This window comes from Benincasa hispida, chromosome 11, assembly GCF_009727055.1.
Source record: "Benincasa hispida cultivar B227 chromosome 11, ASM972705v1, whole genome shotgun sequence".
Taxonomy (NCBI): domain Eukaryota; kingdom Viridiplantae; phylum Streptophyta; class Magnoliopsida; order Cucurbitales; family Cucurbitaceae; genus Benincasa; species Benincasa hispida.
In genome coordinates, this window is record NC_052359.1 from 73,740,538 (window position 1) to 73,760,747 (window position 20,210).

A 20,210-nucleotide genomic window follows, 5' to 3' on the forward strand; every position below is an offset into this window, starting at 1 on the left:
AATTTGTAAGACATATTTATTGACCTAATCTCTAATATATGATCATTTTATTATTTTCTTAGGTGCTCTTATTTCAGAGTGTTTGTTCTCTGATGCATTGGCCTTCTTAGATATGTCTTTAAAGGTTTACTTGGGTCGATCCATAGTTTGTTAATATCGATTGATGAGTAGTCCTTAACTATTGATCTTTTTGAAATAGTATACAACTTATTGATCACTCTCTCTTTTATCAACCTCAACTAATTGGTCTACTTGGATTTTTGGTTTGTTGATATTTTTGAAAATTCGATTAAAGTTTGTACAATTCAAACATTCTTAGCTTGTTTTTTAGGAGACTTTAGTATTAGAACACTTTTGGTTTTCAAATTTTTTAGAGGGTTCTTTTTTTCCCCATCTGAAGACAATTCAAACTTTACTTTGTCTTATATTATGCCTTTTGAACACCGAAAGAATGACAACTCTCTAATTTGTAAAATGTTATTGTGGATTCTATGCGCGACTTAGGCTCAACTGACTTTGGAGTTTTGGACTTAGTTGGTTTTTGGCATAAAACCTTTGAACTAAATTGCCACTCAATGATTTTAGATTTATTTCTTTTAAAAAAAAAAAAAATGGAACGACAATAATTGACAATAAATGGAGCAGAGTAATAGCATTGGTGCCTCGTGGAAAACCTCTTGGAAAATCAAAGCCATCGCAAGAGCTGAGATTTGTTTATGGGAAGTTATCAATGACTAAATCCAAACCCACTTAATACATGATGTTCGTTTTGCCTGAAGTTAAACGAGTACTTTTCTAGCTATGTTATGTGTTTGTGAAAGTTCTTTCAAAAAGTGTGGTGTGAACATTTTCCCACCTTGATCTTTAGTTTGCATTGTGAATAAGCCTAGGGTTGAGAAGTTCCAAGGGCTATTATTATTTTGTGGAATATCTGTTCCTAGTTTTAGTGAGTTTTCAAGAACAGCGAGAGCAAAGAAAGATGGTCCCTTCCCCTAGTTAGTCTTTAGAAGCTCAATACCAATACCTCTTGGTGCAACGAGAAGAAAAATCAATGAGTTGGGGTGGGTCGTTTGTGACTCTTGGGAATCTCCTAGATGCACAAGATACAAGCAATTTGACCGTGGATGACCTATCAAAGCTCTAGAAGGAGAGACCATCAGTGTTAGTTTGTATTAACTTCTCCAACTCATAACCTAGAGATTGCAACCCTTGATTGTGGAAGTTGATTTTGCAAATATCATTCATGTTCTCAATAAGTCGTCCGTTGATATTTCGTAAATGAAAAACATAGTTGATACCTCGTTTGTCTCATGCATCAGGTTAGTGTTTACTATTTTATGAAGTATAATCATTATTATAATCTTGTTGCTCACTCTCTACCGCATATTGTAACTAGTTTTGTTACTCAACCTTCATCATCTAGTTTGGAAGACCAACATTTAACCTATCTATCCAAAAACCTTAGCATAATCATATATCATTTGGAGATAATTTCGCCACAAAAAGAAGAAAAAGTGTGACCTCAAGTAGCAAAGCCATTAGGACCCACTGCCAAAGGACGTGGCCAATAACATACCAAAAAAAAAAAAAGGATTAAAGAAATAAAAAGGAAAGCCATGTTTTTCAGCCCCTAGTAAGTTGAGAAACGAGAGCAGGCCTTATTTTCCAGCCTCAATTGCCAAATCCTTCTCCCCTTCTCTCTCTTCATCACTCTCTCTAGCTAGAGAGAGAAGAGAGCCGGCCGGAGCAGAGCAGCCATGGAAATGGTAATGAGCTTCAACAGCTCCTCCTCATCCTCTTCCCCGTTGCTATACCCCAAGGTCAAACTCGGAAGAACCTTCACTCCACTAATTAAGCACCTTGATTGTCTGAGTTCCTCCTCCAGGACCTCAGTTTCATTGCCCAAACAAGCTCTGAAGTTTTGCTCGAAAACTCCAATTCGATGTCCGGTCAAATGCTCTGTCTCTCAAACCACAGAAGCTCGCACCGGTACCTCTCTCTACATTTCTTTTCTTTGTTCATTTATCGGCTGTTATAGTTTGGCGCGTGCACTTGAGTCTCAGGAAGATGGTTGACGAGAAGAGAGGAAATTACTCTCCAATTCTCGACCTCTGTATTTTTTATACTGCGGGCTGTCTTTTGAACGGTTAGAGTCGTAAAGTTTACGAATTAGGAAATTTGTATCGAAAATTCATATATAAAAATGTCAAGCTCTGTCAATGGACGATTTTCCCTGTAATTTACAGGTTTTGTGTTAGGTGATCAAGGCTGCTTAAACTTTAAATCTCATATTGGTCTTCAACCTCAGTCCAAAATGTATTACTAACCTTTCCTTTGGAATTTTCAATTTTCGGCTGATGTTTTTCCTCAGCGAAGAGCCAACTGATGAGGAGGCAAGATATAAGGAACATAGCAATAGTGGCTCATGTAGACCATGGAAAGACAACTTTGGTTGATGCTATGTTGAAGCAAGCAAAGGTAATACCCAAATAATAATTTATAATGTTTATTTTAAGGTGCGGGTGTTAATTATTCATTCTGTTATATTATGATTGTTATACGACTGCATGATTTCAAAATCATCAATGCTGTTTACTGCAACGTGATGCAATGATTGTGAACAAGAACCCTAAATATGTTGTACGTACCTGCTGGGTTATTATCGTCAATCATTTGATGTATTAGAGCTTCGAGCTAGAAATGAAGATGAAGGGCATTAGAAATCGCTCCATCAATTTTGTGAACATTCTCCTTTATTCTTCGCTGGTAGGCCAACCTTTCAAAAAACATGGAGAAATGCTTTGGGTTGATTTGATCAAAGCTTTCTTATGGGGCATTGGGCTAGAAAGGAATAACTGAATCTTCAACGAGTCCCTCCCTTGAGCAGATTCTGTGATCAAGTTTTTGGATTGGATCTTGGGTGATATAAATGTTTTTGTTATCATTAACTTATTATAGGTATTTCATGATGATTTTGATGATTTTGGAAGGCCTGTGATTTATTTGTTAAAAACAATATGAGAAATACTTGGCAAGAATCACTGACAGTAATAACGTCCAACCTAATGTGTATTTCATATTTTCAACTGTAGGTATTTCGTGACAACCAAGTTGTGAAAGAAAGAATAATGGACTCAAATGACTTGGAGCGTGAAAGAGGAATTACAATATTGAGCAAAAATACATCTATCACATATAAGGATACTAAGATTAATATAATTGATACTCCAGGGCACTCTGATTTTGGCGGTGAAGTTGAACGCATTCTCAATATGGTGGAAGGGATCCTTCTAGTGGTATTCTTCAACATATTCTACCTATTTGAAATCTCTGGTTCTATCTAGAAATTTATATTTTGGATATTTAGACAACTTCGTTAACTCTGTAACTAAATGTATTTTTCATTTGATTCCTTCGATAAAAAAACATATTGAGATTTAGTTCTTGAGGTTGATAAATAGTTCTATACGTTTCTAATGCTTCAAAGATTGACATTTTAACGCTTGAAGGTTTGAAAATAGATCAAAATGGTTTATGCCGTTAGTTACCGATGGAAATTCAGTGGATATTTTAATTAAATTAATATTCTTTATGTTGACATGTCAATTCAGCGTGTTGTGTGGTTTTCTTGTCACTTTCACTAACCTACTAAACAAAAAAGTCACCTGAGAGGCTTATCTCACTCTAGTTTTGTATCTAGCCAAATTTTTCTGATGGTGTCAAGTCAGTGGAGAGTTGAAGAATTGATAGAGTGATTACAAATGAGTTAAGATGGTAAGGTTGCATGTACTTTGGTTTCAAGGGACAGAGGAGGAAGAAGCAGAGGGTGGGGGTGGCGGGGAGTCAGTTGAGACAGGGGATAGATAACCAATTGTTAAATCTAGATGTTTAACTATTTATAATCTGTTAACTTGCCACCAAATGAAAACTAACCACTATAAATTTAATAACTTCTTGCAGCTTCATCATAAGTTATTGTGAGATGAGTCAAAATTTTGCCTCTAGATGACCTGTTTTAAACTTTTTGTCCTCTTTCCCATTAATTGAATATATGATGTAGTCCTGACAATAATATATTTTCAAACATGTTTCTAATTTTGATCTCCTTGCCCTTTCTTGTCTTTTTCTTTGTATTTATCTAGGTAGATTCTGTTGAGGGTCCAATGCCACAAACAAGATTTGTGCTTAAGAAGGCTCTTGAATTTGGGCATGCTGTTGTGGTCGTGGTCAACAAGATTGATAGACCTTCAGCTCGACCAGATTATGTCATCAATTCAACTTTCGAGCTCTTCATTGAACTGAATGCTTCAGATGAGCAGGTATGTTTACAATATTTGAAGTCATGGGTAATGACTTTATACCTATGCTTGGAAGAAAAAGATATACTATAAGTAAAGGTTATAATAATGCAACAGAAATTATGGCAGAGAAAAGAATATTACAAGTTACAAGACAACAACCAATCTTTTGAAATTAACATCGTTAACGGAAAGCTTTATATATTTGAGCAGCATTAAAGGATAATGTTCACATGAACTTAAGAGTAAAGAATACTTGATTTATAAAAACATTCCATGTTTGTTTACAAACTTTATAATATTGGAGCAGCGGAGATTTTTGAAAATCATCAATGGAAGTCCTAAATGAGATTCACCAGTAGTGGGAAAATGCACACGATCTGACGAATAAATGAACATTTGATGAATGTTTCATTTCATTATTTCTGATAATGTAAGCAACAGCCTTTTTTCATTCCAACTTTTGTTGGTTCAGTGTGACTTCCAAGCGATTTATGCTAGTGGCATTCAAGGTAAGGCTGGATTATCCCCTGAAAAATTGGCAGAAGATCTTGGACCACTTTTTGAGTCTATAATCAGATGCATCCCCGGACCACGAATTGACAAAGATGGTGCATTGCAAATGCTTGTAAGTGATCTTTCTTCTGATTGTTTTTGTTTACCTTCAATAATTTAATTGATTTGCACTGTGAAGAACCGTGAGAACTTTATTTTATGGTGTATTACTTTCTTATGGATAATAAAAGAACTTTTCAAACTTAGTTTTTTTTTTTTTTTTTTTTAAAATGATAATATTCCTAAATAAGAAAAATATGAATTCAATTTCTGACTTTTCTCATTGTTCAACGTAAAAACAAAAAATTGTTCCATCTCGTTGGTTTTTGAAATATTTAACTTTTATTAATCTAAGTTTCACACTTGTCATAAAAAACTTCGTTTAAGCCACTGACATTATATCCTTTCTCTCTCTCTCTATTTTCCCCCTCCACCCCTCCCCCCAACTCTTAATCCTTCCAGTTTCCACCATATATCTTAAACTTTATGACGAGTCCATTAAATGCAATTTGTGCACATTTTGTGCCTTAAGTTCATGTTTCAGTTTGTGATTATGCACTTACGTGACATCCTTAAAGATACAACAAAGGTGATAAACACAGACTTCTCAATTCTCCAGATTTGTCAAATCTTAGTTTAACTCTTTTGACTTGCATTTTTTATTCTCCTAAATATATCTCAATTTTAATGTGAACTTCTTATCCTAGGCTACAAATATTGAATATGATGAGCACAAAGGAAGGATAGCCATTGGCCGACTGCATGCTGGAGAACTGCAAAAAGGAATGGATGTGAAGGTTAGTACACTTTGCAGGTTGAACTAGACTTACAAGCATTCTGCTTTCTATAGGGTTGCTTTTCCATTTCATAGTAGAGGTTTCTGAAGCAACCTGTTTTTCATGCTATTATTTGGAATATATGGTTAAAAATGAATAGAAAAATATTTAAGGATGTAGAGGTCTTTTGGGACGAGATATATGATTTGTCTTATTTTAAGACTATTTGGGCTTCTATGGCTCTACCACCTTTTTTCTCTTTTTGTTGCCAGTACTTGATAAAGTTCTTTCTTAATGGTTGGCATGGCTCCTCTTCTTATAATTTAGGGCTCTTTTCCTTGAATAGAATTTTCGAATCTTCTAAGATTAATTCAAAGGGGAACTTCTGGTTTATCTCTCTTTGGCTTCTTCCTGGAGTTCTTTGATAGGAAAAATTTATTTGTTCTGTCTATTTTGATAACAAGTGGGGTGTGGCTGCACCATTTTTCATTTGATTAAGGCTAATTGGGAAGAGCGTCTGTTTAATATTCTTTGGCTTGAGTTAGGACTGTCTTGTCTCCCCCCTTTCCTTTTGTATTTCTCTCTTTAAATGAAAGTTTGGTTTCTTACCTTCTTTTGTCTTTCTTTTTTAGGTATGCACAACTGAAGATGCTTGTAGATTTGCAAGAATTAGTGAGCTTTTTGTATATGAGAAATTCAGTAGGGTCCCTGTGGAGAAGGTGCAAGCTGGTGATATATGTGCGGTTTGTGGAGTTGATGATATTCAGGTAAAAATAAATTATGTTTTTGCAAAACTTTTGTTGTAGTGAAATTTGTTGTTGTTGTTTTCACTATCCTTATCGTGGATTATCCTGTGTTCAGATTGGTGAGACAATTGCTGACAAACAATATGGTAAACCATTACCTGCTATTAAGGTGGAGGAACCAACAGTAAAGATGGCTTTCGCAATTAACACTTCTCCATTTGTTGGTCGTGAGGTATGTCTAAATGAAACTACCAGAAGTCCTAAATTGTCGTCCCTTTTGACAAATTACATATCTATATATTTGTGAAGAAGCTAATTTCATTGAATAAATTAAATTACAAAAGGGAGGGGGACGAAAAGCAGAGCCTCAAACTAAGGGAGATTGCAAAAAGTTCTTCCAAGTGGCACAAAGAGAACTTACACTATAATTCTTATCCAAAAAAATAAGAAAATAAATAATAAAGAACTTATACTGTAATTATAAAAGGAATATCATCACCGTAGAGTTGGAAACTTTATTAGGGTATTAAGGATATATTAGTCATTGAGTAAGAGTTAGTAGGAGTTGGTTACATATATATATAGAGAGAGGGTGGTTCCATGAGAGTGGTTCTAAAGACGGATGAGTGATTTCTTTGCTGTGAAGATGGTCGGAAGTTCAGAACCAATCTATAAATCTTTCTAGGAGCAAGTATTCATGTCATAACCAATTGAACATTTGATCATAGATATCTTTGAGAACATAGATAGCATGAGAAGGTCCTCTAGATTGGAGAGATATAGTAGTACTTGACCAGTGACTGTCTTACATTTTCTTGCAATGACCTTCCACCAAAAATCTTTTTCTAAACGAAATCTCCAAAGTCATATTTGAAGTGGAAAGTAATTTCTAGATTTAAGAGTGATTTCTAGGAAAGAAAGTGCCTATACCATGACCACCAAAATCAATGGAATAACCAGTTAACTACCTCTTTTGAGCACCTTCCGATAGAAAATCCTTTAAAAATCTTCGATTTGATACCTTTTGTAGACATAGCCGAGAGAGACGCAATAAGTTGGAGAGTAGCTTGGATGAGAATAAGTCTACCACCCTTAGAAAGGGAAGAGTTCTTCCATTTTTTATGCGTATAAATGATGGAAGCCTAAAGGCTTGTTGTCCAATCTCCCCAACATGGAGGATAGAATCGTGAGGAACTTCCTCTTGGAAGGAGCTAGGTCTAATGGAAGCCGCCATTTAAGTAGGATGGAACCTAGGTACCTTGGAGTTGGAAAAACTAATGAAAAACTAAATGAGTCTCTTGTTATCAAATGGTTATGGGGGGAAAGTCATTCAAAGAAGCCGCCACAATTTAGTTGCCTCACAATAACCGTTGGATGTAAATTTGAAATTCTTCATGCCCTCTAATAACCATTGGATGTAAATTTGAGGAACGTTACGATTTCTCTTTTATACATCCAACAGTACAAAATTGTAAGCCACATTATGGCAGCCTCTTCGAATATTATAGGGTGTTGATGATACTGGAAAGTTTTTATTACCATGTTAGAAAATCAACTCCTTTTGTTTTTGGCATAGAGTGAGATTCTTGTTTACTATCTAAAAAAAATGTCTCTTTGTCTCTTTGGAGTACATGTGCTGCATATAGATCAGCAGTTGAAGGATATAAAAAACCTCGTGTCTGTCTAAATTACAACTTGATAAAAAACGTAAGGCTCAATATGTGTTGTTAATTTGAATTGCAGGGCAAGTATGTAACTAGTAGAAACTTAAGGGATCGTCTCTATCGGGAGCTTGAGCGTAATTTAGCAATGAAAGTTGAAGATGGTGAAACAGCAGATACGTTCATTGTTAGTGGTCGCGGTACTTTGCACATCACAATACTTATAGAGAACATGTAAGAATTTCTTATGAAGGACGGTCTTCCACCATTTCCTGTATATGTCCTCTAATGACTAATATTCATTTTAGGCGGAGGGAAGGATATGAATTTATGGTGGGACCTCCTAGAGTTATCACCAAAAGGGTGAATGACCAATTGGTGGAACCGTATGAGGTAAGTTTCTGATTGTTATTTGATGCAGTCCACTGTTAATTTTTTAAGTTTTAAGTTTTGTAGTTTTTACAGGCTTTAAAAATAGTTGATATTGGAATAGAATACTCTCTTTTAAGAATGGTTTTCAGGTTTTTTAGAATAAAATTTCAGTGAAAACATATTTGGATAACTATTTAAAAAGTTATTATTATTTTCCTTATGTTTAACTTGGGCATGTTTCTCTGCTCATGTATAAGTAGAACATGCCCTTTAGAAAACACAGACATTTTTTTCCAAAAGAGAAATCCAATTAAGATAAGGATTTCAAAATGCTGAGGCCATTAAATATGTCTAGGATTGTAATTAACCTATAAAGTCTGATAGTTTATCAAATCCGAAAACTGAAATCTAGTAATAGCATAGTATATAATATACATTCAAAGCTTATCTTTGGCTTTTTATTGTAATCCTGCCTTGTACACATTTGACTTGAAGATAGGAAAAAAGAAACGTTCATTATGAAATTCATTAAGAATGAATCTAAAAGTTAGATTGTTTAAGCATTTACTTTTATTTTAATACAATTTCCATATGAAGCTTTGTTTTGCATCCAGTCTTCTTACATGCAAGTAATTTGACTTTTGAAAAGTATAGCTTACTGTCTAACATTTGATTGAATTATATCAGTGGCTTTCATAATCATAACTAAGTAAAATTACCATGTAGATTGCCACTGTGGAGGTACCAGAAGAACACATGGGAGCAGTAGTAGAATTGTTGGGCAAGAGGCGTGGACAGATGTTTGATATGCAGGGAGTTGGGTTTGTAGACCTCTCTTTGCTTTCCTATTCCCCCAACCAAAAAATTTGGCATGGTAGATTTGATTTGATTAATATTTTCAACAATATATGTTTTACGTGTTGATGATTAGAGAACTAGTGGGTTGACTAATGTAATGCTTAAGTTGAGTACATAAAGACAATCAAGAAGACTTGCCGTAGTGTCATGAGCTTAGTTTAATGTTCCCAAGTTGGTAACATTCAGTTATCTTATTTAAACGAGTCAACTCATTTCTAAAACTCTTTCTAGGAGATGCTTAGTATCATAAATTGAATAGAAGACGATGGCATAGTGTTGCTGTTGCAGCCACTAACTAATCCACGTACATATTTACATTCTGATGATATTGAATAATGTATATACTATGCTAAAGGATATTTTATCACTTTTTGAAAAATTATTCATGAATCAAGTACATTTTCTAGGAGCGTTCTTCTATATATAATGAGGAAGGGTCATAGTTGATTTTACTTTTGTTACTAAGATGAATTCTTCTAATTTTTATCAATATCTCTCTCCAGGTCAGAAGGGACAACTTTTTTGAGATATAAGATTCCGACTCGGGGTCTTCTTGGATTGAGAAATGCAATTTTAACAGCTTCACGTGGTACTGCAATTCTCAACACAATATTTGATTGCTACGGACCCTGGGCTGGTGACATTCACACTCGTGATCAGGGTTCACTGGTAATTTAATTATTTCATTGCTTGAAATATTTTGATTAATTATTGCTTGAAATTTTTGGGGTGTATTCGTTCCGTGTGATTTGCACAGTAGAATGTTGAAAAGTTTTCTTGTCACCTCCCTTGTGTTTTCTAGGCCTTCTTGCACTCAAATCATTTAATGAAAGTGTTGTTTCTCTTGCTATTTACAAAGAAAACTGGTTTAAGTGTTATGCTTGAACTCAAATCTTTTTAGTGGAAGTGTTAGCTGGGCGTATGCATTTTTGAATGTCCGTTTTCATTAAATAAATAAATAAATTATGGCTGTAAGAGACCTTGTGAATTAATGCCTGCGTTTTAGGCATTAGGAAAGTTGTCTCACTTTTCCCTCCATGTATCTTTAGTCTTTTAATATAGTTTGAATTATATTTTATTTCTCTGAACTTGATTCATTAATTTCAATATTTTGTATTACTTTCAAATGTTTTGTTTTGGTTCCTACAATTTGTATAAAAAATTATTTAGTCACCGTTATTTTTTCTTCAATCATTTAACTAGAACTTTACACATTTGGAAACTTGACACTTAATTTATCTCGCGTGGTTTGGCAAATGTTTGATTAGTAAATGAATAAAAGATATAAATAGATCAAATCTCTGTTAGATAATTTTGGCAAGAAATTTTATTTACCAAAATACAAAAACATAAAAATTTAAGTACAAAAATAGGATTTAAACCTCTGAACATAACTTATTTCCAACTTTTGCAATTGCAATGCTATCAGTATCACTCAACCATATTTTCTCTTTTGAATTTATGATTAGGGATATGTAAATGAAAATGCACATATTATTCTTCCGACTCGTCGGGAAAAAAAAAATAACGCCTGATGAAGCTGATGCGAATGAATTTTCAGGTTGCTTTTGAGGAAGGCACAACAACTTCTTATGCCCTTGCTAGTTCACAGGAGAGAGGGCAAATGTTTGTGAGTCCTGGCGTAGATGTTTACAAAGGTCAAATTGTTGGAATTCATCAACGCCCTGGGGACTTATCCCTTAACGTGTGCAAGAAAAAAGCTGCAACAAATGTACGTTCCAACAAAGAACAAACAGGTGACAACAACTCGATTGCCTCAATCTTTTTGTTTTCAATGTTTGGGTTTGAGTTTCACTTCTGCTTTTTGCACTAGTTTTTGTTTATTCACTCAAAATATATACTGCACTTAGAATGCTCCTCACCTGCCACTATTACAAACTCCTCTCTTAGGGTACTATTAATCAAATGCTTTTGGTCAATTAGAAACACAATATTTGATTACATAATCAATAATTATTCTGAAAATTATGAAGACAGGTTAAAAGCAGCTTAAAATGCTTACAGAAGAAACTCTTCCTTGGTATTCTTAAAAGGAGGTGTGGGCTGGACTAACGAGTTGGAGTGTAGTAGTACACTCCACTCTTTGGTCAAAGGGGTTCATAGGCCCCTTGACTAAAAAACATTGACTCCTTACACTGTGGGTTCCACAACTTCACAACTCCGCTCTTTGTCTAAAACAACCTCAAAGTGTCTATAGAGAACAAATATGTTAAAATATTATTTTTGTCCCTATACTTTTGAATACATATCCCATTTTAGTCCTTATAGTTTGTAATTTTCAAATGTCCAAATATATATGTTATTTCTGTATATCTTAAAAATAGTCTTCATGGTTAGTTTGAAGTTAATTTTTATTGAATTTGTTAAAATAATAATAATAATAATTTTCATTGAATATGGAAAGCTAATGGAGACTAATTTGTTTTTGGAAAAGTTAACTATTATAACCTAACACTAGGGATTAAATTTAAGCTTTATTGAAAGTCAGGGACTTAATGTAGACATTTGAGACTACAAGGACTACTAAAATAGAACAAGTTCCAACATACATGGACTACAGTGATACCTACTTTAACTTTATAAATATACTAGAGACTCTAGAATAATCATTCTACATTCATTTTAGAAAATATGAGATCAACTTTACACTCCATAATTTTGCCTTTTGCAGTGGTTCTTGATACCCCATTGGATTATAGTTTAGATGACTGTATCGAGTACATCCAAGAAGATGAATTGGTTGAAGTCACTCCCTCGAGCATCCGAATGTGCAAAAATGCAAAAATGATGAAGAAAACAAGGTAGATATCCGTTATTGAGAAACTTCATCGTGCAAAAACTACGGTTATGACGCCATTACCAAAGCCATACTTCGAAATCGTAAGCTTTCACAGAGCTTCTTAGTCAATACTAAATTGCTTAAGCGTCAAAGCTTCCATCCACAATAGTCTATTATTTGTACATAAGAGAAGACAAGACACTAGAGTTGTATACCATCCAAAGTGGTTATTCATTGGTAGAAACTAGAAAGTGAACCAGGCTTCTTTTTCCCTTATAATTGATGTAATTTTGACCTTTTCTTCTATTATTATTATTATTATTATTATTATTATTATTTTGGGGTGGGCTCTTGCTTGGAGGTTTCTTTAGCTCCAATCATATCAAATCAGTCTATTGTTACTTTTGATATGCATGATCATTTGCACGCAATGTTTTGTTTTGTTTGTTTTTGCTTACTTTACAACATGAGTATTAAATTAATTTCATAAAGTATTGATAGTTACTAATGCAGTTCTTATGATTTGTGATTAGTTGTAGTTTAGTTCTATAGTTTTGAAATCTTAACTTGGTTTTAGTAAATTTGTTGGATCTTCCAAATTATTCATGGTGTCATGTGTCATCTAAGGTCGATAGTCTTTATTAGCTGCATAACATATTTTCTTTGAACGGGGTAGAAAAAAGGATTGAGTTGATTTCTAAGCAACACATTTTGACATTTTTAAATTTATCTATTAAACATGAAAATTAAAGAACTTATTAGATATGATTTAAGTTCATAGAGGACTTGATGGAGAAACTGAATGTAATTTAAATTTCCTTTTATCAAGTAGAACTTTATTTTATTTTATTTTATTTTTTATGTTGACAAATGTAGGGTGGATCAAGTCTCTAACCTCGAGGTATATATTTGATATCAGTTGAGCCATACTCGTTTTGATTCAAGTAGACTTTATGTAAGGTTGTTGGGACAAATGATCTATTAGGCCATGTTTACTCTAATGAAAATGTAATAAATCAACGGTAAAGAGAAAATGGGTTCCATTTGATGACCTTTGGTGTTGTGTACTCTGTTCTACACCCATACTAACATTTGGGATTCACTTCTAAATCTATAAGAAAAAATGTGAACTAATTAATGAGTGGAGAGGTCAATTCAATTGCGTTTAGAAATTACGTCGTATCGTTATCGTTACCGTTACGTTTATTGTTACTGTTTCAAAAGAAAAATTATAAATTTTGACACTTTTATTGTTATTGTTACTATTATTGTTACCGTTTGACCCTCAAAGGTAAAGGTAACGATAATGGTAGTAATAGTAAGTTTAACCAAATTCATAATTTTAATTAAACTCAATAAAAAATAGTCCAATTACATTTGCGATTGTGACCCATTACGATTGATTTATTAATGGAATTTCATTACGATTACACCAACTTTTATTACAAATTGGCAAACATGGCCTTATTGTATAATATATCTTTTTTATTAATGTTTTCTCCTCTAATTCACGAAATTGATTGGACTCCAATTATTATTTACAATTTTTTCTAAAAAAAATTCAACAAATTTAAAACCAAATAAACAAAAGATAGAAAAAAGTTTGTCTTTAAATCTAGATTGGCAGTAAAATGTCCAGGTTGACAAAAAAATAACAAAAAAATTAGTAGAGAGCTGTTTCATAAAAAGTTTTTGAAAAGCCTACTTTTTTCTTCTCTGCCTTATTTTTCTTTGAAATTGAATTGATTAAGGACAAGTACTCTCCAAATATTTCTTATAATGATATAATATTGTTCTCCAAAAGATCTAGTGTTATCGAGATAGTTGTTTTCACTTATATATTAAGGAGCTTTATCTTATCTAAGGCAACGTGAGACTTTTTCTGTATTCTCAACCGAATTCCTAAGAAGAAAAAAGAAGAAATAAATTCTTCAATAAATTCTTTCATTTTTTTGCAATGAGGATATTGCGCAATTCAATAAAGCTTTTATTTATTTATTTATAATGGGAAAAAGAACTTCATTAATGAGAAATATAATTGTTATTGTTGTGGTTGGCATATAATATTTTCTTTTATGTTGGATTCTTTGTCTCTATTTTTAGTAAGATCTTTTCCTAATCGATGGTGATCTGCTGGAAGAATTTTTCCTTCTTCGTTGCAACTGGTTATGGATCGTCAACCTTTTGAACAAGTGATATTTATTTGGCTTTTTGGGGTTTTTAGGTTAGCCGTCTAAATCCTCTTGATTTGGAGCATTCTTGTTAAAAAAAGTTTGGTAAAGAAATCGTGAGGTTGTATGTGAATTATCTTCGTGAGATTAATCAGACGGTATCAAAAATAGGTTCTGAAAAAGTGGACGTTGGTAGAGTTGTTGAAGACATCATGTGAGTGGTTATTCATCAAAAGATGAAGAGAAGGTGAGATCATTTCAGTGGCAATAGTTTTAGGAGGAGTCTAATTCTGCAGACTCATTGAAGAGCGTATTGACGTTAGGGGGAGCCTAACTAGCTCACTAGAAATTCAGTTATGTGTAAGCTAACTTTATGTAATTTTAGTTTATGTTCATACTGTAGAACTAAATTACATACTAGTGAATTTCTTTTCACCTAGGCCCAAAGCCTGCTGGACATAGTATGATTACATCGGACTGGGTTAACAAATTTATGTGTTTTCTATCTTTCTCTTATCTCTCCTAGTTATCGTTATTTCTGTTTGTGACATCACGGCTTATGACATCATTATGATTCATCATTCATTATTTCAATTGGTATCGCAGCAGGTTGACTGCCCTTATTGAGTTCTAAATGAAGTCGATCAAAAAAGGTGGATTTACATCTCAATTGCCAACCCTTGATGGCACAAACTACTCTTATTGGAAGGCTCGTATGATTGCTTTTCTTTAATTCATAGACAACAAATCATGGAAGGCGGTTCTCAATGGGTGAACACACATAACTGTGATAGACAAAGATAGTGTTGTTACTCTAAAACCTAAGAATGATTGAACTGAAGAAGAAGTTCTAGCCTCGTTAGGAAACTCACGAGCATTGAATGCTATTTTCAATGGTGTTGATTAGAATAATTTCTAGCTAACCAACACCTGTGTTACTGTCACAGAAGCATGGGAGATTCTTATCGTGGCTTATGAGGGAACATCGAGAGTAAAAATGTCAAGGTTGCAGCTTTTGACAAAAAAAATTGAATCTCTAAAAATGCATGATGATTAGAATGTGTTTGAGCTTAATGTTCGTCTTCTTGATATTGCGAATGAATCCTTTGCTCTTGGTGGAAAAATGTCTGAAGAGAAACTGGTTCGTAAAGTTCTTCACTCTCTTCCCAAAAGGTTTGATATGAAGGTTATTGCTATCGAAGAAGCGCAAGATATGAGTACAAGAAAATTGATGAGTTGTTGGGGTCTCTATGAACATTTGAAATGACCTTAGGTGACAAAACATAAAATAAGGTTAAAGAATTGCACTCAAATCCTCTACAAATGATGACAGCTCAGTATGTAAGCCCAAAGATCCTGATGAGAATCTTGCGGAATCCATATCTCTTTTGGCAAAGCAGTTTGGTAAGCCTCTTAAATGTTGGGACAAGCTTACCTCCTCTCGAAGCCCTTATGCTCCCCTACATGTCAAAGATATGAATAACACCATCATTAATAATGTTCCAAGGCCTGGTAATCAAATGAACAAGCAAAACGGAAATGATAAAGGAGGCAGTGATGGTCAAGGTTCTCGTGAAAGAAGCTTTAGATGTCGGGAGTGTGAAGAGTTTAGTCACTTTCAAGAAGAATTCCCCAATTTTCTTAGAAGACAGGAAAAAGGATTTTTAACTACCTTATCTGATGAGAAAACTAACTCATGCAGTGAGTCAGACGAAGAAGTTCGTGCTCTTGTAGGGAGTATCTCCATTGATTGTCTTGAAGATTGTGTTGCTATTAATTCCGATGATCTAATTCAAGACCTTTATTGGTCTTATGTTCCTCAACTCAAGGCAAGCTGTCCTATGAGGAAGTCTATCAAATATGGATTGAAGACTCTAAAGTCTTAACTATCCAGAAGGAAAAGATTGAGAAACTTATTGATGATAACTGTTGCCAGCTTATGTTGTTTTTTAATCGTGTTCGTGCTTTTGAAGATGAATGATGATGAGAATGAATGATTATGAGGAAGATGTTTAATCTATCTCTTGGTATGAAGATGATGCTATGCGTCAGATAGAGGATAGACTTATGTTCATGCACACTTTGCTAGTTGCATACAAGTTCTCTTAAGCTAGAAACCAAGTATAATCTAACTTGAGTGTCCTGGATTCTAAAGTAAACTAACGCAGACTTGGTCTTTAGACCTATTGCAGAGGTTTCCTAATTGATCAATATGTGTTGGCTATATACACTAAACTACTAGCACACCTGCTAGAGGAAGTAGGAGTTCAGATAAAGGGAAAAAAAGGTTCATGGATGATTGGATCGAGTGTTAGATAATATGCGTTGATTTCCTAATGAAAATAACAAGCCTATATAATCACAATGACAATGAAATGAAAATGGTAAAGATGTATGATAAAATCTAAGTGTGAACATGTGATGTTGTTAGAGTTTGTTCTTTAATTTATGCTTAACAACTCTCGATGTGGATGCCATACTTATCTTATCTCTAGGTTGTATGCATTAGTTAAAATGAACAAGTAAATGACATGGATAATTTTATCTCCAGAAGTACTCACACCTTAGCTTGATGCGTTCAACAAATAACTACTCTCTTGAGTAACTAATTACTTTTTCACTTCAATCAACTGATCAGGTGGATTCAAGCAACAAACTTTATGCAACTATGAAGCCAGAAGATTCACATACACAAACAACTTAGAAAATTAACAGATGGAGATGTAAAGAATGGTTGAGATGGAGATTGAATTAAAGAAATAAGTCTTGATACATATAATCTTACTTCGATCAAGTAGGATAGTGAATGAGAATGCAAAGTAAAAGAAAGAATTCAAGCCGCAAAGTTCAATCTCTTGTCCTCTTTAGCTTGTTTTTGTGCTTGCTATTGCCAACTCGATGGAAAGGTTGAAGGAGATGTTTCTCTTGAGCTTCTCTTCAGCAGCACCTTGTTACCAACGGTGGATAATGGCTATTGTCCCTCCTATTTCTTTCTCGTAGTCGGCGGAAGTGAAGTATAAAAAATGGCTAACTCTCTAACTAACTCCTCTCATTGCAACCTATATCTCTTTATATAGGCAATCAGGACACCCATTTGGTGATGTGATAGCATTAAATTCCATATCTTGAGACAGTCGCCTGCCATTCCGCCTTAATCAGACGTTGCTAGTTAGATGCCCATGCTTGCAAATTGTGATTTGACGTTGATTGCACAAGTCAAATGTACCTTTCATGCATTGGGTTAGCTGGACATATGCTCCTTGCATTGGCATTATATGCAACACTTAGTAAATTTTCCTAGTTCCTACATTAAAGTACGTTAGTGATGCAACTTTTTTACTTAAGAGGATACTTTTGCATGAGTTTATCACATATATACGATTCCATGCGCTTTCCTTTATTATGAACACATTTACATCACTTTTAATCCTAATTAATCCAACTTTGAGAGAACAATAACTTGTATTTTTACAAGTTATCACACCCCCAAATTTTGAAGAATGCTCATCCTTAAGCATTCCCAAAATAATTCCTTAACATACTCTCATGGCCTCAATGCAACTAGCACCATCTCTCATCATGTCCTTTAACCTAAGAGTGTTCGAGATTGGCATTTAGAAATATAAGTTTGTTCCATTCCTAAAGAAATATATACTTGATCTCTTATGAGGCAAGTACATTCTTCAAAAGTTCTTTTGGTTTCTAAAATATTTCCATCTTTCAAGTTCAGTAATGTGTTAAAAGGCTTTCTCGCTATAAAAATTCTTTCAATGCAAGTTCTTATTTCTTAAAGACCACCCATGCGTTGACTCAAGTAACTCACCTTCATTTCGGCTTGCCCCCATGGGTGTCATGCGAACATCCAACTACGAGCAAGTACTTTTCACAACTAAACTCTTATCTAAGCTTTATGTTCTCCTTTCTTCGGGCTTAAACAATGGAGTTTGGGATGCATTGGTCCTGGTTACTTACCTTCGTTTTAACATGTCCCCACAGATGTCTTGCAGACATCCAACTACGAGTAAGTGTCATTTTCAATCTTAACTTATATCAGGCTGGTTTTTTTCTTTTACATTGATAGTGAAGTTTTGCTATATATTCAAAATCCCTTTTTTTTTTTTTTTGAAATGAGTGAAATTATGAAGATTTTTATAAACTAGAGGACACATCAACTTGAACCTCCCCACCCCTAAATTTTGGAGGTTAGCAAGGTCCTCATTACTGAAAAAGAACTACAAAAATATCTTAGAAAATTTCAAAATGAGGTTTGAGATGAGGCATGCACACATGGAAAATTAAAAATATGTTTCATTCAATGAGGTTTTTAGATTTAGATTTCTAATGCCTATCCTAAACATTTGGGAGTTATCAGGAATTAGTGTCATCATCGAGGTATTAAAGCATGATGCAAGACACTAGAATAATGATAAAGGCAAAATAAGAAGATTATTTAAGACAAATGCAAGGATCAAAATGATGTAAATTTTATTAATGGTAAAGATATATACATGAAATTCAAAATGGATAAATGCATACAAAAATTTTATCAAAAGCATATAATCAAAAGGCCAACACCCCATATTTGTTTACGAGGCCAGCGCATAGTCCCTGCATTCAGGGGTAAGGTCTTCATCTATGAATCTAAGGGGATCTCGCAAGTGTTGCGACAACGGAGGTGGGAGAAATATTCCCGTCAAGACTTGATTAATATATTGCATCATGAAGTCAAACCGGTCTTGACTCCTCTGCATTTTCTGATGCAAGTAATCCCTTAAAACAACATTTTGGCGTTGCAGAGTCACCTGTTGCAAGTGAAGAGCTTCCATGGGTGCAGCCAAGGGTCGAAGTTGTGCTTGGATGAACTATTTGAGCCCATCCATGTTGACTTGTGCACTAGGAGGTGTAGGTGCATTGGACTAAAAAAGTTGTGATTCATGCATTTGCTTAACTGACTGTTAGTGGTGTGAGTGTTGCTTGTTCCCAATCCACCTTGGCTTATAGATGACTGTTGGTGGGTCAAAGGCAAAAGGCAGGTGAGAGCGGAAAGAAGAATTTCTGGGGCTTATTGTTTCACTAATCTAGTCCCTATGCGTTCCATTATGGTGACTTGGACCATTTGGTTCATTAATAGGAGATGTTAGGGCTAAGAGGCTTAAAAAGGGAAGTGGCAGGTTGAGATCCACAAGGTTGGTGTCCTCATGGTCTAATGCAAGTTTAGCTTCTGACTCATGTTCATCAGGTGAAGCTTCATTGCTTAGTTCATCTTCAGAAGTTTTGACGCGTGCTGTTTTTTTTCTACGCTGCAAAGGCTGAGTTCTTGAAGTTTTTGGTTTGAAGGGCAAGCTGGGTGTTGGGTTGTATGTTCTAAAACTTGCAGTTTTTAAAGTTCAACATTTTCTATTATCAATAAAGATGTTATTCAACATTTATTCAATAAAGTTGTTATTGAATTTTGTAAATTGCACTTGTAAAGTCTAAATCCAATAAACTAAAATCCATGACTATTATATGAATACTTGAACTTTATGTTGAGACATAAAGATGGATCAAGTTCGAGTAAAAAGCCAAAATGGTTTATAGAATACGAATAAGGTTGGGTGCCTTATTCTAGTAACACTATCGGATGCGGTCCACTTTGTAGTTGTTACAATTTATTGTAAGGTGCTACAAACGAAGTGATCTTAATTCGTTCATGTATTGACATGAGGAGTGGGGGTGTCTATGCAATGAGTTTGTATAAGATCAGACCAAGAAATAAATCACTCTTACTTTATAACGTTGTTTACTGTTTAAGACTGACTCAATAAACCTCCTATTTCAGGGGTAAGACTGGGTAAATAGCTAGGGACATAGGGTGCAAGATGAAATTTCACGCTTACCCGATTTAGGGATATATAGTATGCATGTTTAGGATTTCTTATGTTTAATATAAGTGTTATATTAAATGTTGAATGCCTTTGTTGAATGTTATGG

The 20,210-nt window shown here is 34.3% G+C and overlaps 1 protein-coding gene across 1 annotated transcript; it reads left to right on the top strand.

Annotated features, from left to right (window-relative positions):
- The first annotated feature begins 1,631 nt into the window (after nucleotides 1-1,631).
- LOC120091216 (putative elongation factor TypA-like SVR3, chloroplastic) lies at nucleotides 1,632-12,396 on the top strand. Its single transcript, XM_039049137.1, has 14 exons — nucleotides 1,632-1,989; nucleotides 2,372-2,478; nucleotides 3,093-3,296; nucleotides 4,143-4,319; nucleotides 4,774-4,926; nucleotides 5,561-5,650; nucleotides 6,262-6,396; nucleotides 6,491-6,607; nucleotides 8,119-8,270; nucleotides 8,345-8,429; nucleotides 9,135-9,229; nucleotides 9,770-9,935; nucleotides 10,828-11,023; nucleotides 11,959-12,396. The coding sequence occupies exons 1-14, from the start codon at nucleotides 1,758-1,760 to the stop codon at nucleotides 12,090-12,092; spliced, it is 2,043 nt and encodes a 680-aa protein (XP_038905065.1). The 5' UTR covers nucleotides 1,632-1,757; the 3' UTR covers nucleotides 12,093-12,396.
- The last annotated feature ends 7,814 nt before the right edge of the window (nucleotides 12,397-20,210 follow it).

What these genes read in the sequence shown, in the direction of transcription:
- LOC120091216 (XM_039049137.1), top strand. Translation starts at nt 1,758, where the DNA reads ATGGAAATGGTAATGAGCTTCAACAGCTCCTCCTCATCCTCTTCCCCG. An exon ending in CTCCATTTGTTGGTCGTGAG is followed by an intron (nt 6,608 to 8,118) that starts GTATGTCTAAAT and finishes TTTGAATTGCAG; the next exon opens with GGCAAGTATGTAACTAGTAG. An exon ending in AATTGGTGGAACCGTATGAG is followed by an intron (nt 8,430 to 9,134) that starts GTAAGTTTCTGA and finishes ATTACCATGTAG; the next exon opens with ATTGCCACTGTGGAGGTACC.